The sequence below is a fragment of the Prenolepis imparis genome, unplaced genomic scaffold (genome assembly GCF_030444845.1).
Source record: "Prenolepis imparis isolate NDT839.2.m4 unplaced genomic scaffold, iyPreImpa1.0 SCAF_15, whole genome shotgun sequence".
In the NCBI taxonomy this organism is placed as follows: Eukaryota; Metazoa; Arthropoda; class Insecta; order Hymenoptera; family Formicidae; genus Prenolepis; species Prenolepis imparis.
This window is the reverse complement of record NW_028141173.1, coordinates 5520737-5544709: the sequence shown is the minus strand read 5'-3', so window position 1 is coordinate 5544709 and position 23973 is coordinate 5520737. Positions and strand designations below refer to the sequence as shown.

At 30.8% G+C, this 23973-nt stretch overlaps 3 protein-coding genes across 4 annotated transcripts in view; 2 read left to right on the top strand and 1 right to left on the bottom strand.

Annotated features, from left to right (window-relative positions):
- The first annotated feature begins 78 nt into the window (after positions 1-78).
- On the top strand, positions 79-6722 carry Erf3 (eukaryotic translation release factor 3). Its single transcript, XM_083054950.1, has 7 exons — positions 79-612; positions 1838-2025; positions 3311-3431; positions 3563-4025; positions 4314-4620; positions 5001-5433; positions 5574-6722. Exons 1-7 carry the CDS (start codon positions 333-335, stop codon positions 5615-5617), a joined length of 1836 nt encoding a protein of 611 aa, XP_082911076.1. The 5' UTR covers positions 79-332; the 3' UTR covers positions 5618-6722.
- Positions 6356-23973, bottom strand: part of LOC145945793 (acyl-CoA synthetase short-chain family member 3, mitochondrial) — a 41387-nt gene continuing 23769 nt past the window's right edge. For both annotated transcript variants that reach the window (XM_083054948.1, XM_083054949.1), the window contains 11 exons: positions 16299-16464; positions 15370-15659; positions 14413-14509; positions 13986-14194; positions 13441-13669; positions 12468-12578; positions 12048-12247; positions 11211-11356; positions 9645-9867; positions 8996-9171; positions 6356-7620 (listed from right to left, as the gene is read on the bottom strand). In XM_083054948.1, coding sequence (XP_082911074.1) covers positions 7525-7620; positions 8996-9171; positions 9645-9867; positions 11211-11356; positions 12048-12247; positions 12468-12578; positions 13441-13669; positions 13986-14194; positions 14413-14509; positions 15370-15659; positions 16299-16464 — 1943 coding nt within the window. In that variant the 3' untranslated portion in view covers positions 6356-7524. The remainder of the gene's footprint in view (positions 7621-8995; positions 9172-9644; positions 9868-11210; positions 11357-12047; positions 12248-12467; positions 12579-13440; positions 13670-13985; positions 14195-14412; positions 14510-15369; positions 15660-16298; positions 16465-23973) is intronic.
- The window catches only part of Ms (neuropeptide receptor myosuppressin), a 38877-nt gene continuing 22444 nt past the window's right edge, over positions 7541-23973 (top strand). The window contains exon 1 of the mRNA XM_083054953.1: positions 7541-7680. The gene's annotated coding sequence lies outside the window, so the exon portion shown is untranslated. The remainder of the gene's footprint in view (positions 7681-23973) is intronic.

The window sequence follows — 23973 nt, the reverse complement described above, 5'->3', positions numbered from 1 at the left end:
AGTTCCGGCTCTCGCCGCGGGGCGGCGCCGGCCTCGCGAGACCACGGGGGGACGCACGCGCACGCGGACTAGCGATCATACGGCGCGTGTACGCGGTGAGTGTGTACGCCGAAGTGTGTGCTGCGTGACACAAATAAAACTATTTTTTTAAGTCCCGTCCCGAGCGAGGCCCCCCCCCCGGGTGTCGGATCCAGCGCGCGGCGTGTCCGGTCTGCGACTCGCGTCCCGTTGCCTCTCCTCCCCCTCCGGGATACGCATACGTGTTTATCCGTGTTTGAAAAGCTCTTTGGACCCGGCCGCGTGTGTGTGCCCCCCCGAAACAACTGATTAATATGGCGAACAGCATAGCACCGGACTCGTGGGAACAGCAGGCGGACACCAACGGCGACATCGTCGGCCCGCCCCAGGACAAGTCCGTCGAGAGCAAGTTCTCGACCCTGAACGTCAACGCTGCGGAATTCGTGCCTTCCTTCTGCATCAGCTCGTCGCCGCAGAGCAGCAACGCGGCGACTGACGGCAGCGGTCCCTGCAATGTCGCCGCCGCGGCGATGAGCACCACCGTAACAGCCACCGCCAACACCACCACCTCCGTGCCCGTCGAGCTGCATCATGGTTAGTTGGCCAACCAGGTCGGCGAACCACCTGGGAGGCCGTGCTCCACGTACCGGACCTGCGCCGCGATCATCATTGTTGTGGTTCTCGCGCGCACATTTCTCCTCCGCCAACTAACCCCTATCTCCTCGCTCACGTTTCAGTCATGCGAGAGTCATGCGAGAGCCATGCGTGCCTCTCCTCGAGACGATAAGGCGAGCAGAGAGAATCTCTCGCGAAAGTCTCCCTTCCCCGCCGAGGTTCGTTCCTCGGTGAATCCTTTCGGTATCTGTTTGCTGTGTCCAGATGTTGCATTCGGATACCATATGGTTGGAATATTCGAGATTTACCGTTCTGGAATTTGCAATTCTTTATGTTAACGTTATTCGATTTGTACATGAATATTGAAATTGAATACGCATCCTTGTTACACCGAAAACTATATTGATGAGAAATTAGAGATAGGAGATAGCTGCGTACCATGTTCTTATTCGATATTTAATTATAATTGTTGCGTAATGATGCTACGTTACATTAGATTTCAACAATTTCAAACATTTGATATAATTTTTGATAGTAACTTCAAATTTGTAAAATTTTTGTTAAATCTAATGTGAAATGTTCAACGTCTGTGAATCGAACAGAAGAAAAATCCATTTGCTATTTATTTATGTTTAATCCACATTTGCCGGTTTAGAATTGGTACGATCGGTAAAATATTATCATGGTAAAGTTTGGCCAAACTTTTAAGAGCATCCTGTATAACATTGGCAGATTGGGGAGGTCGAATTGATATCTTCCTCATTGACCTTTGTAACTGCATGACAAAGAAATATTGCAATTTAGTATGAAATTTTGTATCACGAATAATATTGTAATATAAAAATTTAGAATTTATTCTTTTTTCTATCTTCCATTTTATTTTATTAATTCTGTGTAAGACCATAAATATTTGAGTTTAGTTAGATGATAAAATTAATGAAATCAGTGATAAAATAATGAATTTCTTAAAAAAATTGTTATAAATAAAATTTACCAATGCATGTAATTTATCGAAAGAAAATATTTCATATAATATGATCGATATATATATTATCACATGAAATGATCAACTTTATGTTTATATTTATGTCTAATAATCTTTTTCTATTATCCTTCAGAATTCAAACGCTTAAATGTTTGTATATATTATCTTATCGTTTGTATATATTATTATGTCAACATGGTTTTTTGTTTTTTTTCATAGGAAATTCTACTCCCGTTGTTTTATCAGATCCAATTGGCAGTCGAGTTGAGGAACCTCCTGCTGGGGGAGGGGCTCCACCACCGAATGTTAACGACCAACTAAATACCAGTCCAGAACATCAGCCTGCAGATTCTTGGGAAGAAGCAGCAGTCGATGGTGATCCTTTACTTACACCTGAGAACGAAGAAGTGAGTATAAAGGAGAAATATTAATTTGAATGGTTTCCGGCCTATATCTGGATACCAGGTTTTCAGAATTTTTAATTTTTATGTTAATTAAAAATATATCAAGTTGATAGTGTTGATGTCTTTGTGCTGAAAAACATTATAAACATAATATATATTGTAATCATAAACACTGGGAGATACCTTTGTTCCTTTAAACGTCTGTTTCGAATATTTCTATGGTTGTTAAATAATAATAAATTAATGTTAATAATACTAATAATAATTTATTACAGATTCATAGATAGATTATTAAATAATATACGCAAGGATTATGTTATACATCTAAAGCGAATGTGTATATGTATATGTAGATTCATGAATCGACGATTTGAAAATTATATCCAATACACTCTATATTCTTACAATCACAAAACAACTAAGATGCAGTTTTATTTTGTGCACGTTGATATATCTGAAACTTATACTGAAAACTTTTCAGAAATAAGTTATTTGAAGAACATAACATTGATTTCTGACAAATAAAATACCCTATGAATCATTTTATTCTTGACAATATGAATCACTTTAGTATCTGAATTGTGAATGTTTTACAAGCATTGATAATCTATGATAATCTGTGATAACAACCATGGAAATATTCGGAACATAATGTTTGAAGAAACAAAGTTATCTCTCATTCTATAATCTATCCAACATTATATGTTTGCAAGACATTCGACCTATTCTTGATATATTTTCAAAAACATGAAAACTAAAAATTCTGAAAATCTAGAGTCGGTATCTGGGGATGGACTAAAAATCAATTTGATACGACACATTGATAAATTTTTGGCAGAATATTATTTTTTTACAATGTTTAAGGTTTTTATATACTTGTTTGTGGTTTGATATTTTTGTTAAGAAAAATTTGATAGATTAAATGAGATAGATTAAATGAGATAGATTATTTTTATTTAAATAGATTAAAGAAAAATGGCTGTTTATTCAGATATATACATTATATATATAGAATTTTTCTGACATATTTTTTCACAATTTATTCTATCTACAATATATTCTATTATAATCTTAAGAATTATTTTAAATAAAATTTTTATTTTATATATATCACTTTTTCTATATGTATTATTATCTAATATTTTATTGAATGTCATTTTAATATTGTTAAACTATAAATATTACTTCATGCATTACATATATATACAATACATTAATTTTAATTTGCTATATTATTATACATTGTATTCTACATTATGTTTATTAATGTATTTTACATTATATCTAGGCTGACAATGATGAAGATGAAGAACTGGTAGTTAAAGTACCCAAAAAGAAACCTATCAAAGTAGCGGAAGATACTAAAAGCAAAAAGGAACATGTTAATGTTGTTTTTATAGGACACGTAGGTGAGTATTAAATTTGACATAAGTATAATAATTAATTATAGAATTATTTTTAATTATAGAATAATATTATTTGATACATCCTTAAAGTAGAGTTATCGATTGCTACATAATATTCCTTTGATGTGTTGCAGATGCTGGAAAATCAACTATTGGAGGTCAGATTATGGCGCTTACGGGGATGGTTGACAAACGTACCTTAGAGAAATATGAGCGAGAGGCAAAAGAGAGAAGTCGAGAAACATGGTACTTAAGTTGGGCGCTGGACACAAATCAAGAAGAGAGAGAAAAGGGAAAAACGGTTGAAGTGGGTAGAGCCTACTTCGAGACAGAACGAAAGCACTTTACAATATTAGACGCACCCGGCCATAAAAGCTTCGTACCTAATATGATTGGTGGTGCGGCGCAAGCCGATTTAGCAGTCCTTGTTATTTCTGCGAGGAAAGGCGAATTTGAAACGGGATTCGACAGAGGAGGTCAAACGAGAGAACACGCTATGCTTGCTAAAACTGCGGGTGTCAAGCATCTGGTTGTGTTAGTAAATAAGATGGACGACCCCACCGTTGAATGGGACGAAGGTCGATACAATGAATGCAGGTATATATGAAAAATGTAAATTCTAGAACATTAAAAGAAAATAATAGACGGATGAAAAGGAATATAAAAAGATTTAATTTAAATATTAATTAAACTTGAAATCAACATTTCTTACTAGACAGTTATATGTAAATATAACTTGTATAACTATAATATAGATCAAATTTTTGTTTTTTTCATTAAGAGAATAAATTTTACTCATCTTCTGACAACTGATAGTAACATAATGCATGTATTTTTGTCTATTTGAGCGAATAAAAGAATATTGTAAAAAAATATATTTTACAGGGATAAAATACTGCCATATCTTCGTAAATTAGGATTCAATCCTGCAAAAGATCTTACATTTATGCCAGTCTCTGGTCAACTTGGCATTGGTTTGAAAGATTCAATACCCGAACATCTTTGTAATTGGTACAGCGGCCCACCATTCATACCTTTTATTGATTCATTACCATCGCTCAATCGTAAGAGCAATGGACCTTTTATCATGCCAATCGTCGACAAATATAAGGATATGGGAACAGTAGTTATGGGTAAAGTTGAAGCAGGAGAAGCCAAAAAGGGACAGTCGTTGCTTGTTATGCCAAATAGGGTACGTATATCTTTTGTTTACAGAGCTAAATTTATGTTACTCTGTACACTGACTTATATTAGATTGAAGGATGATTTTTTAAAATTAAATTCTATTTGAAACAAAGTAAGAAGAATGTCTTGAGAAAAGAATTAAAAAACTCTCTTTGCTAGGTGGAAAAATGATATGAAATCCAATTTAATGACTATCTCGATTAATAAAAATTAAATGGAAACTATGATTTTATTTCCAATTTTATATTTAACAAATATGAACATTTGACACTAATCTAATACAGAAAAAATTTGATATTGTTTTTCTATAATATTGTTGGAAAATAAATGCTTTGCATTTCGTAGAATAACATATATTTATAAAAATATTCTGTTTTAAATACACAGACGGCAGTAACGGTAGATCAATTGTGGTCGGATGACGAGGAAGTAACGTCGGTTGGACCTGGAGAAAATGTGAAGATTAAGCTGAAAGGTATCGAAGAAGAAGACGTTAGTCCTGGATTCGTCTTATGCGACAGCAATAACCCTATCAAAACAGGGAAGGTTTTCGACGCGCAAGTTGTGATTCTGGAACACAAGAGTATTATTTGCGCGGGATACAGTGCTGTCATGCATATTCATTGCGCCGCGGAGGAAGTTACGGTGAAGGCGCTAATCTGTTTGGTCGACAAGAAAACGGGCGATAAAAGCAAGACGAGGCCAAGGTTTGTCAAGCAGGACCAAGTGGCTATAATGAGAATCGAGTGCGCGGGAGTTATATGTCTCGAAAGATTCAAGTTATTCCAACAAATGGGTCGCTTTACTCTTAGGGATGAAAGTAAGTAACATTTTCATGTAGTACATTCTCTCTTTATTATCTCGTCTTCTTGTTTGCGTCTTGATTACAATAATGTGTACAATTTCGGATATAAAACTATCGCAGTTATATATATATATATATAATGTGTGCAATTTCAGATAAAACTATCGCGATTGGCAAGGTGCTGAAGGTCGTCGAGTAAAAAAAAACTTGATTAAATGTTATGACAGATTAATAATAAAAGAAAATGATCATTATTTCAATGTGACAAATATATGATGCAAGTCGAGCCCTCGATAATTAAGCAAACCAAACGGGCATGATGAAATTTTGGCGGATTAGTAATAATGTAACATATAAACACACAACTCATCTATATATCGCAGAGCTATACGTGCGTCCGCGTGCTATGACGCAACAAGCAGGGAATTGGGGAAAGGGGGGAAAGAAAAAATATTTATAGTCTGATATATATTATATATAAAATGATATATATATATGATATAAATATATATATATAATGTATATATATCATTTTATATATATAAATATATATATATGATATAAATATATATATATATATATATAATGTATATATAAGAACATATATATAATATATATAAGAGCAAATAGATTCGATTATATAGATAAGGAGACATACACAATCGAAACTCAAGAGCGCGTGTGTTCCTTTTAATTAGATAAGCTGAATGATGGCACTTGCATTGAAATAATTATAAATGGATAATGATCAAATAATTTTACCGTGTCTCCTTGATAATAAAAAGAAAAAATCACGATATTTTTATTCTTCTGAGGTGCGACACATATAAATGGGAGTAAAGTAGGCGATTGATATCGATTACGGATTAACATTAAGAAAATATAATTAATATTATTATATAATTATTATTAAAAATAATAATTATTAAAGTGGTGGTAAGAGTTGGAAAAGAAATTTATTGAATAAATCAACAAGATAGTGTTACACAACAATTTATAATTATAAAATTAATATTACAATTATTATTATACTGTTTCTTATTATATTGTCATTAAAAACAAATTTGCAAAAAAATGTGCCCTGATAATTTTAATAGGGACGTGGATGTGTATCCGTCGTATACATCCTTGCAATGTGACGGATTTTTTATATTCGAGGAATGGAGTATTCAATGGAATGAAGTATATAGCACGTGGGGTTTACAGATATTCAAGGTGCACGAATACGTCCATGTTTATTTTATTTCACGTCAATAGTTTTTTAGTTTAGAGAGAGAGAAATATATAGTCTTCATTATTTTTAACTTATTAAAATTCCTCAGCCCTTACACAAATATATAATAAGACAGAATATATACAAGGAAACAATAAGACACATACTTGACAAATACTTTTTATTAAAAAGTACTTCCAAACATGCATCGCAGGATACTTACGAATACACAAATGGGTGTTAGTTGCATATAGAAAAGAGATGAATGTGTGCTTGTACATACATTTATATATACAAGGAAAAGAATTCAATCATTCAAATTTTTCTTAACTTTGGTACAACTATTTACGCATTTAAGATACTACTGTAAGATATAATTATTAATCAATATTATAATTTGTTTAGAAATTGAAGTAATATGGACAGTTCGATCAACAACAATAGGTCTATTCTTTTTAATTGTTCTTTCTGTTTCTTTTAATTTTTTTCCTTTTTTGCTATATATCTCATAATATAAATAATATATTACAATAATATAATATATTATTAAAATAATTATATATATATATATATATATATATATATATTATATTATTAAAAATATGATATAAAATATATTATACTATTATTATATACATATATATTATATTAATATATGTATAATAATATGTATGTATATGTCTATACATATACACATTCATATACTAAATCTCCTCGTTTGAATACAGGAAGTGCAACATAGCGCAATTAGAAAGAACAGACTTGACGAGTGAACATTGCACACAGTCATGACACGCGTTTTAGTTTTACGAAGTTGGCTGCCATAACTGTATTCTTTTTCAAAGTGCAACTGTGAAAGTTTTCTTGCGTAAGAGTTGCGTTAAAAAGTAAGATTATTGTGGATCCGGGGCTAGTTTTGCGTATCCAAGCTTTTGAAGAACCTCCTTAATTTCGCGAAATACTGTGGGATCTTCGATCGTGCTTGGAATCTGAAAATTAAAGAAGTTGACGGGATGCTCGTCGCAGGTAACATGAAAACACCGAAAAAGGTTAGTGACGATCATCAATTATTTGCATTTGTTAATGTAGTATTTGTATTTGTTAATGTAAGTCCGTTTTCTCACGTAGAAATCGACTAATCTTACTCAGAATATCGACTAATTTTGATAATAAAAACAATTGAGAGAGAGAGAGAGAGAGAGAGAGAGAGAGAGAGAGAGAGAGAGAGAGTGAGCGAGCAGAGAGAGAGAGAGCGAACAGAGAGAGAGAGAGAGCGAGCAGAGAGAGAGAGAGGAGTATAAAAAATATATATAATAATATATATTATATATATAATATTTTATTATATTCCTCTCTCTCTCTCTCTCTCTCTTTCTTTCTCTTAATTGTTTTTATTATCAAAATTAGTTAATATTCTGAGTAAGATATATATTATAATAAAAGAGATAATAGATATACGCATTATCTGAATTAAAGTTTCGATTATTGAGATGCCCGTTCAATGATTCGAGAAAGAGATTTGTACAATAATACTTGAATCCTACCTCAAATATAGTTTCGATAATAAATAATAAAATAATAAAAAGCGCAAGAATTATTAAAATTTTTTTTAACTTTGATACACAACTAACAACTATGCATTTAAGAATCAATCTTTTTACTATTGTAAAATAATATTAATTAATATATATTAATATATATATTAGACTGTATATTATAATATACCAGGTGTCCCATTTTAAAGGACCCACTCAAATATCTCATTGTCAGAAACACTGCGTTAAATCGAAAAATGTTTCCTACAAAAGTTGTAGGGTTTCGAGGGGGACATAACATAGTAATATTCATTTGACCTTGGCGGCATCTCCAAGGTCAAGTGAAGGTGAGAATTTAAAGGTGAGAATGAATTTTGAAGAAAATAAAAAAATGCTTCAGATAAAAGTTGTTCAAATTAATTAGTAGAAAAAGATGTTATAATAAAAAATATGGGTTTCCATTTAAAAAATTTATTCTCACCTTCACTTGACCTTGGAGACGCCGCCCAAGGTCATATGAATATTACTATGTTATGTCCCCCTCGAAAACCTACAACTTTTGTAGGAAACATTTTTCGATTTAACGCAGTGTTTCTGAGATATTTGAGTGGGTCCTTTAAAATGGGACCGGTATATATTAAACTATTAATTAATATATAATAAACTATAATGAAAAAGAGACGAATAATATATATATTTATCTCTCAATCAACACGTTTCAAGATGTGTTTTTCGTTCAAGATATAATTCAGTGAGGACGCGTCCAGATTAAAAAAAAAAAAAAAAAAAAAAAAAATAGAGATTCTATTCTAATATATCTCAATCCTACCTTGAATTGTTTCGAGCGTGCCATTGTAGCGATAGATTTTCGGATTATCTTCCCCGAGCGCGTTTTAGGTAAAGCGGAAACTGCAGCAGCGGTCCGGAAAGACGCGATGGGGCCCATCATATTTCTCACCCGCGAGACCAGCTCTTGATTTATCTCCTCCTCGTTGCTTATGGAATCTAAAAAAAGTACCTCATTGTAATTTTCTAATCGCGAGATTAGTAAAATTATATAACAATAATAATATAACAATATCTATAATTTTTTAAATATTTTTTTGAGGGATTTTTTATAATACATTTAAAAAATTATAATCACAAAATCTTAATATATATCAAAACATATAATAATATAATTAATAATAATATAGCATTTTTTTATATACTTTTTTAATTTTTTCAATTATATATCATATAAAAGAAATTCTCTAAATTATTTTTGTATATTGTCTTTGCTTTAAAAAAAGGCTTCATATTGAGATGAGGTTGATATTTTGAAAAAAATCGACAAATGTAGAGAATAATTCTTAATATTTCGAAACATATACACGTGTGAGAATTTTGCGAAACATCGATCGTTGTATGGTGTTAAAAATAATAAACATATTTTTTTTTTTCGAAAAGAGCTGGATATTCGAGACTATTTTACGAACCGTTTTGTTTAATGTAAAGACACAGCGGTACTTCTCCCTTTGTATGATCCGGGACACCGACAACCGCGGCTTCCGCGACATCGGTATGAGCGAAAATAATATCTTCCAGCGCAGCTGTTGATATTCTATGTCCGGCAACATTTATAATGTCATCGTCCCTCGCTGTCACGTAAACAAAACCGAATTCGTCGATGTAACCAGCATCCATAGTGTCGTAGTAGCCCTGCAAAATTATTAGGAATCTCAAAATCGAGATCGAGAAAGATACACGTGGCAATAATCTCGAATTTTAATTTTCGATTGACTTTTTTTTGGCAAAAATATATCCAGAGTTAATTAGATAGTTATATATATTAATTAATAGTTATATATTAATTAATTATTATATTATACAATATACCAGGTGTCCCATTTTAAAGGACCCACTCAAATATCTCATTGTCAGAAACACTGCGTTAAATCGAAAAATGTTTCCTACAAAAGTTGTAGGGTTTCGAGGGGGACATAACATAGTAATATTCATTTGACCTTGGGCGGCGTCTCCAAGGTTAGTGAAGGTGAGAATTAATTTTGAAGAAAATAAAAAAATGCTTCAGATAAAAGTTATTCAAATTAATTAGTGGAAAAAGATGTTATAATAAAAAATATGGGTTTCCATTTAAAAAATTTATTCTCACCTTCACTTGACCTTGGAGACGCCGCCCAAGGTCATATGAATATTACTATGTTATGTCCCCCTCGAAACTCTACAACTTTTGTAGGAAACATTTTTTGATTTAACGCAGTGTTTCTGAGATATTTGAGTGGGTCCTTTAAAATGGGACACCCGGTATATTAATTTTAATATTAAAGACGAGTATATTTAAAAACGATTAAAATATCAAACCTTTTTTAATTTTTGGATATGTCTAAATGAAAAAAATATTAACGTATAAAAATAGCGTTAAAATTTTTGAAACGCTCTTTTGTAATCAAATTATATTTATATGCCTTTTTCTTAAAAACCACTCATCAGATAATTATCACTTTTTTCGTCTATCTTTGTAAATAAATAAACTACAATTTGATCGGTTCAATTTAAAGAAATTATAATTTTAAATTGTAAATTTTCGAAAAGTATGAAAGTCACCAAAAAAGTTGACTATATAAGTCATATTTCATATTAATTAAAATTCAGAAAGAGCTTGCTCTGCAAAAAGCATCGATTAAAATATAATCAAACATGAGAAAGAAAACGAAAAAAATTATATTAATCTAGTGTTGAGAAGAAAAGAACATAAAGATAAATAGTTTTGCCATATGATTCCGCAACTGTCTCTTAAGTAGCTCTGGGGCTTTATTAATGGATTAGAATTAAGCGTAGCTTTTACGTAAATTTTGGAGTTTCTCTCTCTTTCTTTCATATACGAGATCGAGACGCAAATAAATTGACTAATATGTTAAGAGAGAGAATATATATGTGTGTATAATATATATGTTACGTATATGTTTTATATGAAATATGCTTGCTTTATAACGTTATTAGTACAATTTATGTACAGTAAAGTCGCTTATTAATCTGTTTACCGGAAACGTTGAGAAATATAATTCCTTGAATCTCTCGGGTGCTCGATAAAGGGTCGACATACATCCAGGAGGTAATGGCAACTTTATCGCGATTCGTCCGAGTTCATGTTGTAGAGCTCTACTTCCATCTTCGCGCAAGATGTGGACTGCACGATGACAGATTTACAAGTTTTTATTTATATATATATTTGATTCAGTCTTATATTCAAGACCCTTTTAAATATGATCTTAGGTGGTCAATCAAATAATCGTATTTTAAAATCGTATTTGAAACAATCTTGGATTTAATTGAATATTTGATTGAAGAAAGGATTATGAATATTATTATAGGTCTAAATAAAAAATTATTACGAAATTTATTTATTAAAATATAAATTACATTCTTCAAAAGCGGGACGTTTCGACATTCACTTATGTCTTTTCAAAAAAATCTTTGTACTTTTGTAAAATATTATTAATTTGTTGCGTTTGAAACTTGTCTATGGACGTTTAAAATTATGTGGAGTCTTTATCATAGTAGTTCGACTAATTGATAACGGCCGAGAAAACATAAGTCGGAACTTGGAACGTCTCGCCTTTGAAGAATGTAATTTACTTCAATAAATAAATTTGTTTATATTCAACATCTATTTCATGCTCGTAAGAAGTCCTATTTTTAACTCGCTGAATTTTTATTATTTAAAAATATCTTTTTTACATTATTGAAAAGAGGTGGATAATATTTGGAGAATCAATACACAAATCAATATCATATGATATATGTATGATATCGATTTTATTAATGAATTATATTACGATAAAGAAACTATAAGAATAATGCTGAAAATAAATACTCACTCTCGTAACCGGGTATAGGCGGTCCCGTACTAAATTTAGGCAAACTAGGACAATGACTATGTCCTGTGCACAGTGACGTAATAGGATGTCCAGTCTCTGATTGCCACCAGTGATTTAGAATGGGCACCTTAAATACTTTCTCGGCCCAGGCTTTTGTCTCATAATCGCAAAACTCCCCAGCCACAAATATCGTTTTCAAGCTAGGAGCAAAAGATGGCTATTTTTATGAAGAATTTATTTCGATGAAAATATACAATTATACCGCGATATATATATATATATTTTTTTTTTGTTTATAAAAATATTTTGGAAAATATATATTGCTTTTTTAAATCATTGTGAATCATAATCGCGGTATCGTAATTCGGAATAATCAAATATATAATCGAAAGTGATTGAGTCAGATAGTTCGAAACTTACGATTTTAACGAATACTTTTTTCCTAATAACGTTTCCGGATCCGCTCGCCTTATAACTCGTAAAGCTGTAGGCACGCAAAATATCGCGTTTACGTTATGTTGCTCAATGATTCTATGGAAAAAGAAAAACAAATCTTCTTAAATTATTTATTGCAGAAACTGCTAAAGGAATTGTATGTGAAAATCAAGACTGAGTAAATTTTTTATGAAAAATTGATAAGAAAAAAATTGCTATAATATAGCTGTAATGTAGCTCAAAGTAAACTGCACGACTTTATAAACAATTTAAACAAATTTAATCTTCTACTCAATTTATACATCGTGATTTAATCATCTTAAACTTATATTAGGAGTTGAAAAACTTCCAGACACTTTTATAAAATGAATCGTCTTTCGATCCTCAGAAAAACACTGATCGAATATAACAAAGAAAATTTATTTTATGCGAATTCTCTCGCGTTTACCAACACTCTCTCTTTTCACATTTTTCTCTTGAAATAACATTTTAGTAAATATTATTTTCAAAATAACGCGTTTACGTTATGTTGCTTAATGATTCTATGGAAAAAGAAAAACAAATCTTCTTAAATTATTTATTGCAGAAACTGCTAAAGGAATTGTATGTGAAAATCAAGACTGAGTAAATTTTTTATGAAAAATTGATAAAAAAAAAATTGCTATAATATAGCTGTAATGTAGCTCAAAGTAAACTGCACGACTTTATATACAATTTAAACAAATTTAATCTTCTACTCAATTTATACATCGTGATTTAATCATCTTAAACTTATATTAGGAGTTGAAAAACTTCCAGACACTTTTATGAAATGAATCGTCTTTCGATCCTCAGAAAAACACTGATCGAATATAACAAAGAAAATTTATTTTATGCGAATTCTCTCGCGTTTACCAACACTCTCTCTTTTCACATTTTTTTTCTTGAAATAACATTTTAGTAAATATCATTTTCAAACCTGAAATATTGACTAGCATCCGGTGTCCTGTCGGGTTTTCCTTCGTACATTACACTCGTCGCTCCGTAGACGAGAGGACCATAGCAAATATACGAATGTCCAACAACCCATCCCATATCAGAGGCCGCCCACCAGACACTATTTTTGTTCATTCCGTAAACTGCTTTCATGGACCAGCAGAGTGTCACCAAGTGACCGCCGACTGGTCTTATAATTCCCTTCGGTTGTCCTAATATCAAATATTTATAACAAAATTGCATAATAAAAATATACTATCAGCTATTAATTTTAAACAGAGCTCACACTTAAAATTATATAAAGCGGTACCAGTATTTTTTTGAGAATGAAGGAAAACTGTAGAAGAAAGGAGATTCATACATTCTGTGATAATTTTCTCAGAGTGTAGAAAGAACTTTTAGGAAAGAAGCTTTACAAAGTAACATTCTATTTTCATATATTTTTGTATAGAGATAGAGTATCTATAAAATGTATGCATGTATGCGTGGGTTTCTATCCGTTAAATATATTTTACTCAAGATTTTTACCCGTAGTTCCCGATGTGTACAATATATACAATGGATCGTTAGCTTCAACCATTACGCAAGGATGTGGTTTCGATTTCTTCATAAGCTCATCCCAGTCGAATTGTGTCTCGAGCAAGGGCGCTTCCCATACATTTCTTCTCTGGAATATGATACACTTCGGTTTCGGTACAGTAATCAAATCCATGGCGCCGTTTAGCATAGTAGTGTATCTGCATTTGGAAATGCGCGCGTTAGAGGAAAAAGGTGGTTCTTTCATCGAGAGATGCGGAAAGACTTAAAAAAAAAAAGTTGGAAAGAAAATTATCTTTATATATGTTCGTTGTTAAAAAAGAGAAGAAAATTTGTCTCTGTAGGTGTCTTGTTAAGAATTGATTTTTTATAAAACTGACAAAATATAATTACGATAAAGGTTATCGGTGAGACGTACTTAATCACTTTGGACGGTTCTAAGCCGCAGCTCGCGGCAATAATAACCTTTGGCTCGCCGTGATTAATCCTAGACGCCAATTCGCTCGCCGCGAAACCTGAAATGCGTATTTTCAAGTAATAATCACTGTACTGTATTATCTCTATACAGGATGTTTCCGAAAAAGATGGTCAAACTTTAAGAGCATATTTCTACTCACCGCATCAAGGATGAAGGATGAAGAAGAGTCATATGGACGCAAATCCGGAAACGTTTTCTTTTTAAATTATAAACAAACTTTTTATTTACAACAAAAATCCCAGTTTAAATCAGGAGATTGCTTACTTCTAATAGAAGGACAATCTATGAGACGTCGATGTTGTCTGTTGTAAACAAAAAGTATTTATAATTTAAAAAGGAAGCGTTTCTGAACCCACATTCGTATGACTTTTCTTTATCATCCTTACAATAAATATAAATATAAATATGCTCTTAAAGTTTGGCCAGCATTTCTGAAACATCCTGTATTGCCATCAAAACAATACAATGGTTCTAAAAAGAAACATTTGACAACAAACTTGTCTATCTCTAAAAATATATACGTAGAAAAAAATAATTTTAATCGCACCGTTTTATATGTGAAACTTTCTCTTTCAAGTCTTCTCTAATTTAATATTTTACTATTTTATATTGCGTCTTTTACGCCATATAATAAAATATTTTACGATATATCTATTAAAAATTAAATAACTTAAAAAATAAATTGAAAAGGCTCTGATATATAAATACAAAATTAGGTATGAAAAGGGTTAATAAAAGAAGCTAATTTTGATAAAGTAATTAGAGAAGAAATTTAAAAACAATTTTCTTATGCCTAATACTTGCGTCTGACTCTTATTAGCTCTTTTTATACCTGATTTTGTATTTAAATAACTTAATCATCATAACGCCATGATTATATCGTCATCTCGTTGTTACCTCCGAAAACGACGGAATGAATCGCCCCCAGTCTGGCGGTGGCCAGGATCGCGATCACAGTTTCGGGGATCAACGGCATGTAGATGATCACCCTGTCTCCTTTACGCACACCCAGCTCGGCTAACGCGCCCGCCAGCAAGGACGTCTTCTCCAAGAGCTCGTTGTACGTCACTTTACGTATTAACGATGTTTGGGGACTGTCGTGGATGAGGGCGGTTTTCTCCCCGTTTCCGGCCAGCACGTGGCGATCCAACGCGTTGTAAGAAGCGTTCAATTCTCCGCCGACAAACCTATGTTTACAAACACGAACCTCTCTATATATCTTGTATTATCTCTCAGAATCACTTCGCTAACTGATGAGACATCGTCGACCATTATTTAGTATTCTTTGGTAAAATAAATATTTTTTTAGCCAATTAAAACTTTGAAAAGCTTCTTAAGCTTTGCAAAACGAAATATTTTTCTTTTAAACGTAACAGAGAATTTTCTCTTACAATTAGAAATTACTTTTTGAAAATCATGGTAATCATAGGACAATATATGGTATAGAAAGAATTTTATGAGAATTTCTTTGATTAATATTTATCGCAATAAAAAATAATGTCTATCACAATAAAATATAAAATATATGATTAATTTTACTGAACTATATAGTAAAATTAATTAAACATATTTTATATTTTATTGTGATAGATGTTATTATTTTTTATTGTGATAAATATTAATCAGAGAAATTCTCATAAAATTCTTTCCATATACCATATTGTCTCACGAAAAATTCTAAGAGAAAATTCTCTCTGTGTAGAAATTTTTTTCGAGACTTTGGTAAAAAAATTTGAAAGTAAATTCTTTATTTTGTTTTTTTTTGTTTAAAATCTAGAATATCTATTCTTCCTTGATAAAAATGTATAAAATTCTGTTTTAAGTACCATTTCGTAAACGGCTCGTTAGAATTATCCAGGACTTTCTGCCAAGGTTTGCTCCAATCGAGGCAGCCGCCGATCTCACCCCAAAACTCCTCCGGGCACTCCAATGACCTCTTATACATTTCTTCGTATGTAGAGCACTCATTTCGACGATGGGTCATAATGTAATCTTCAAAAGAGATAATAATTAAGATGACGCTTCGTCGCGTACAAAGCGCGGCCGGAAGCTGCTTTGAGCTTTGACTTTGCAATTTTGGAAATTATCTTTAACTGCATTATGCGCACAAGGAAACTACGTAATGCTTTACATGGATTTTAAAAGCACGCGGATCTTGCTTTAGCTCGGTTCCGGCCAGCACAGCATGTCAGTTTTACATTTAACACATAGGCCCGTATATTCTGAGCTCACAATTTATCGGCACATTTAAAGAGGCACATTTAAAGAGCCACATTTAAAGATGCAAATAAATGTACTATAGTAATGTGACTAAAGTCCGTCGCAATTCTTATCATATTCTTTAAAGCGCCTTAGAGGTACATTTATGATTACAAATTTTTTATATGTAATCATATATATAACAATATACAATTATATAAAAATGTATATAAAATTCTATAATTAATAAAATTCTATGTATAATTATTATATATAATTTTATGACTTATTATATAATTATATATAATATTTTATATTAATGTGTTGGCTGACTCTTATATACAGGATGTCCATCCATAAATGTCCGAGCAAATATCTCGCAACTGATCGAAGTTATGTATATACATATATAATATATTATATATAATTTTTATATATATTTATATAGTAGAGATCATTTGTAATTAAAATCATATCGAGTAAAAAATTGCTACTATATGCATCGTTTATGAGATAATCGGAATCGTAAACGATGCATAGTCATAATAACAATTTTTTACATGATATTATACATCGTTTACGAAATAATTGGCATCTTTAATATGTAAGCTACATACTATGTAAACTACATACTAAAGATGCCGATTATCTCGTAAATGTAAATAATGCATATAATAGCAACTTTTTTCTATGATTTTGATTACTAATGATCTCTACTATATATGCAAAACAAATTATAGGTATCCGCATAAAAAAAATTGTATTTTTATAACACGAATAAAAGAAAATGTTATTTACATGCACTTTGTAGCTGATTGTCAGAGTCATACTATAATGTCTCTTATTAAACTTTCTTATGTAACTTCGATCAGTTGCGAGATATTTGCTCGGACATTTATGGACGGACATCCTGTATATATATAATTATGCATAACTTATACAGAATTTTATATATTTATATATAATTTTATATGATTATACATATATGATTATATATAAAAAATTTTTTACCGGGACTCGCCGACCACACTCATATTTACTTCCCGAACTTCTATCGCATGATCAATTTCATTAAATACATCTATGATAAAAGTGTGATATGATTTGAAGTGTGCTCCGTTTAATTAGTTTCATTTCGAAGATTCTTCGTTCTAATTAATCCTTTGAAATAAAAATAGCGTCAATCGAAATGCACCCTTCATTATACACTTTATATACCACTATACACTTTTAAAGGAAATTTCGGAATTTATTAAATATTATTAACATTGTTATTTAAAAGAATTTTTATTATTTATAAAAAATTGATCTATAATAATTTGATTAATAAAATAAATTGTATTGTAGTGATAGAATTAATCACACTTGCAAAGCATCCGTATAAATGTACGTATAAATGTACCCTCGAGCACATTTATTGGCACATTGATCGAAAAGACATAAATGCGCGATGAATGTGAGCTCAGAATACAGGCCATAGTGTTTATTCTGGTAGTTCAACACAAAATAAGCGAAAAACAAGAGACTCGATTTACAGGAATAAATTTTCGTTACACAGCAACGACAAAAGAAATTGAAATAACTCCGCTCAGAATAATGTTCGCGACTTCGCCAATTTTTACTTTTTTCCGCACGTCTAACACTTTCGACTGCTCGCCCTCTTCTGCTGGCGCTTATTGCTAGTTCATCAATCATATCGCAAGTCATATCAATCTAGAATTTAAAACATTCAATGTTTTTCCAGTTTCACCGGCGCGTTACTGACTTACAATTAGGTTATTAGATAAAATTAATTCTTATATGTATGTATATATCAATTTACCTACTGCCGACCAAGGTTGGTGTTATATTATTAACATATCTCACTCTCCAACACGTATAATTATCATGATAAAAATATTATTTATGCATATTTATGATTTTCATTTATTTAAAAATATCATTTCTAGTCTGAGCACACACAACATTTGCATTCTATTTCTTCTATCATCTTTTTTTTTAAGAAACTTTTTATCCTCGCTTTTATACTTAATCTCTTTTTTCGTAATTTCTTTATTAATTAGCGGCGTGCTTTTTCGTCTCCTAGAAGATCCCGAAGGACAATACACAATTGAAAAATTTGTGTTAAATTTAACAAATATTACATGTCCCAAACGGTCCACAGAAATTTTTGTGTTAATTTAACATAATACGGATATGTTAAATGATGACACGAATATTGTGTTAATATTTTAACATAAAATAAATGCAAACTTCAAGTAAAGTTAAAATAAATTTTGTGTTAAATTAACATAGTTTTAATGTAAAAATTAACTTAAAAAATTGTTAATTTTACATTTTATCATCCCCACTTATATTATAAAGTAAAATCAACATTTTTTTTCTGTAAATTTTAACAGATAAATCTTGTCACTAATAATATCGAACATATTTATTGTGTAAAATTAAAAATAAATACACATTGTGTTATTTTTACACTTTTTTTCAGTTATTTTAATAATTTAACATTTGAGTTCAATTAACACAACAGCAATATGTTAATTTAACACATAAATGTGTTAAATATTTAACACAAAAATTTTAACGGGGACCGTTTTTAACAAGAAAACACAAATTTTCCAACTGTGCATTACTTTTTTTCTATTATATATTGCTTTGTTCTTAAATGTAGCGATACGGAGCTGATGGTACATATTTAAAACAGTCGCACTGTCGACCTGTCGACGCTCTTTACCCGATATGAATAATTCATCGAACCGCGACGTATATCGTGCGTGGGGAAGCTTCCGCTAGCGATTTTCTATCCGAACCGCGTCTCTCCTTTAGCGTCATCCACGTGTTTGTTTCCGTGTATCGTGAATTACGACGGGATGTCGCGCGACGCTCTACCTTAATAACGGGCGAACGTCGCGTCGCGCGCGAGAGAAAAACCAAGGGTGGACCGCCACCCTTCATCCCCTCATGCCCGCGTCTCCTCTCGTTCCGGATTCTTCGCGCAACCACGCATCGTCGCACGACGTTCTTCTTCGCACACATCCCCGTGAGACCGCGCCGCGACATTTATCCGTTTCTCCGGGAAAAACACGTAATGCAATGGGGAACGGTGACTGGAAAATAGGACGCAAAACGTTTGGGAGTTCAACTCGAGAACTCTTTAAGACGCACATGGGTTGTGTGTGTTATTTGTTATTTTCTTTAAGAATATATGATTAAAAGAAATTTTTTTGCGCGTAAATCATTTGAACGATAGGGAAAAGAAATGGAAAAAAATCGTGTAGAGACAGTTTAATATCTTCCGATATCTCTTAGAAGGGCACGCATACATACATATACGGGGGCGGAATATTTCCAGGTGATATGAAATAAATGTATACTTTATCGAATATTCGCTGCACATGATGAGATTCACTTCGATGTATCCTCGAATATGAGGATATCAAAATGTCAAATGGGATAGCAATCAGAAAGATAGGAGACTGTTGAAGCATTTTTGAGATGAAAAATTTTTTATTTAATTTAACGAAAAAAATGTTTTATATATATGTACGTATATATATTATTTTCGTGTCGCAATATTATATTTGCGTTACAAAAATTATGTTATAAAGAATTGTTGATGCAAAGAACGTATCTGGAATAAATCTCGAGAGAGCTGTTGTGATACAAATAATATTATTCATCCGCAATGACGACTAATAATAAGTCGGCAGAAACTTGCTAATATTTTTCATCAAAAATATGCTTTTGTTTAAAAAAAAATTGCTCTGATATTCTTTAAACTTAATTTACTTTCTTAAAATATTTTTTCTAATTGTACTTTGATTCTCCGTTACGCCTATATAATATATGTCCGTGCACAAAGTATAACCCGTATAAATCATTAGATGTGATAATAATTTCGCAGGGCATTTGATATTGTATGTAGGAAAGGTGAGCGGATCAATAAAAATCTCAAAAAGATCTCAATAATAATGAATACAAATTATGCAGAAGGAAGGGAAAAGAGAGGTAAAATAAAATATTATGTACGTGCAAAAGTTGAAGCAAGAAAAAAGGTTGCCACAATTTGAATTTTCTAGCGATGAATATTTTAACTTCATGTTCTCTTCTGCAAATACTTGGCGCGAAGGTCCTTCGGGGTTTACGACCGAGGAGTTCTAGAGAATGTATCAGGTTGTGGCACCTTATTTCAGGAAAATGAAGAGTTACGCAACCCGGAAGCAACTTTATTAGAGACAGAACTCGCAGAAACGAGTCGTGACAATTGCTAGCGAATGACTATGAGCGATTTTCCTCAGATTCAATTTACTTAAATCCTTATTCTATTCTTTTATGTCCCTGTTAGAAAAATAGACTGATTGTTCTTTAAGTTCATATTTATATTTATTATGTAATCTCTTTTAAATGTGCCCTTTTTTCACTTATAGTCTGACATTCGAGCTCTCATATGAAAAATTAATAAAGCAAATTCAACATTATACGTATGACCACATTTAAGGCTAACTATATAAACTTCTTGCTGGTCCGAGACAGTTTTCGTCTCCTATAAATAAGCTTAACGTATGAATTTATTTTTGCACGTATGTTGATGATAATATTAAGTCGTCGATTACATTTATACATATTAGAACGATGATATACACAAGTGATATTAATCGCAAAACTATAGTAGCAAGTGATGAATATTTAATTTTATAATAATGACCGCGATAATGATGTTAATTGATTTTATAATCGATGATTTTTTGTCAGCAACAACTGTAAGCGTATGTGCTACATGTGCAACTTTATGACGCAATTCTACATTAAACATAATAACGTTCCACATAATAAGTAGGATCTATTTTGTAATATAACATGGCATTTGATACAAACATGTAGATAGATTGTTTTAAAAACTTTAATTTTCGAAGAATATGCTTGTAACATTCAGTTATTTCAGAGTTTTTTTTAGAAATACCTTTTTTAGAAATATCTCATATGCGTATACGTATAACACATACTATTACGTGTTCTTGGCAAATCAAAATTATATTAATATTTTAATTAATATTGCAATATCTCTTTGCTCTATATATATAATATTTGAAATAATTTAATATTTAAAACACTATTTAATAGTTATTATGCGCAGTCGATTTTTTTATTCGTTTTGAACAACAGAAATAATATTAAATAATTTAATATTAAAATATTTAAAAAATATAATAATTAAAAGAGATCTAATTTTTTATTTAAATAATCTAAATAATTATATAAATCGTAAATTGAAAAATATTTAGTGATAGAAATATTTTTTATGTATCAACATAAAAAAAGTATTAATGGATATACATATTTTAAAAATAAAAATGAAAAAGTATTATTTTATGTAAATATTTTATTATAGATATTTTTAAATTATCGTGAAATAAAATCTGGAACGTTTCATGTACGTTATACGATAATTTTAATTAAATTTCTGTAGAGGTTAAAGACGAGCAAACAAGTAATAAATGATAGATAAATAATTTAAATAATTAAGTTTTTCACCTCGCAATTTACTTCGACATCTTTCCCGAATTATTTCTTTCTTTCTTATTTATCTTTTGCATTTTTTTATAATACTTATTCGTAAAAATAAATTTCATTACAATCAGCAAAATAATAGATTGCATTATATTGTGCACAGCATATTCTCGATATATAATCACACATGGAATTATATTATATTGCAACGAGAGAAAACTACAATCCTCACTCGAAAATCACGGAACATTTATTGCTAACGTATATAATAAATATACGTTTGCATTGTTTGAATTATTCTTCACAAAAAATATCCGAAACAGACTAAATACTTAAATAGCAATTAGTAAGCGGCGCAATTAATTCGCGTGATTTGTTCATTTTAAGTAAAAATCTAAGCAACACAGCAATAAGAATTATTAATTATTGTTTTATTCGTGTGATCTTTACGAGGTATTATTTTAATTATATATTAATAATTATTAATGATAAATAATGTTATCATTAATAAAATAATTTTAATAAAATATTAAAAGTCAATCAATTTACTTCGCCGAATTAAATAATTTATTTTATTCGAATTGAGAATACACAGTAAAACGCGACGAGTATCGAAAATTATTTGCTATGATTAATATGATTAGTGTACACACACACACACACACACACACACACACACACGTATCGTGTTCAATTATCCCAATTGGGTGCCATGCAAAGTGTTCCGCAATCACATATTCCACTAATTTGTCTAATAATTAATCGTGTTTTTATGAGTGAGCATGTGTGATCACAAAGAAGCAGCACAAGATGAGCAAAAGAAAAAGATAAGGTTTGGGAAAGGTTGTCAGGTGACAGATAAAGCAACAAAATTTATAAATTATTTACTACTTTCTATATAATTTTTAAAATAGATTGCCAAATTATACTTTTATTCGAAAATTAATTACTTTAGAAAAATTAATTATCCGAGAAATAATAACGTTTTTAAAAAGAGCTTATTGATATAATAAAAATGCTTGCGATCTCGAATACTTATAATAAAATATTTGTGTTCAAAATATTTTTTTTTCTATAATTATGCAATCTAGTGTATCTATTGTAAATATCCGCTTAAAGAATAAGTAAAAAATAGGTTGCGCATAATAATTAATTTTTAAAAATTAATTATATTATAATTTTTAAAAATTAATTATATGAGACACTCCGCTTCATACAAGAATAGATCCGTTAAAGTATAGATTATAGATGATTGTATTTGCACTTAATTCGTGTGATTTTTGCGTTTGTTACGGACAATTAGGAAGAACAGATAAAGATAAATAAAGAAGGAGATTGAAAATGATATGATGGAGTAACGAGAAAACAGCAGGTGCGTCTGATAATTTAATTCAAAGCGATAAGCATCGCCCACGGATGTAAACTCCGTTTCCGATAAAATTTGTTGCAATCGGTGTTAATCGAGCGAATATCGAATGCAATCTGTAAATACGTAATATAAAATCATTTCTAAAAGGAAAAGGATTCCTTTATCTTTTCAAGATTGTCCATGTAATCAATGTGCAATGCTACAATGTTTTCTCTCTCTCTCTCATTATTCATTATAAAGTATTTTTGATATAAAGTATTTGTTACGTCTTTTTAAATTTTATATATATATATATATATATATATATATATATGTATACATTGATGTAAATCTCAAAATATGGTTTAATCTTTACGATAAAATTTTGCTAATACAAGTTTAATTATTTTTAAAAGAAAAATATTTTATTTGTGACAATAAATTAT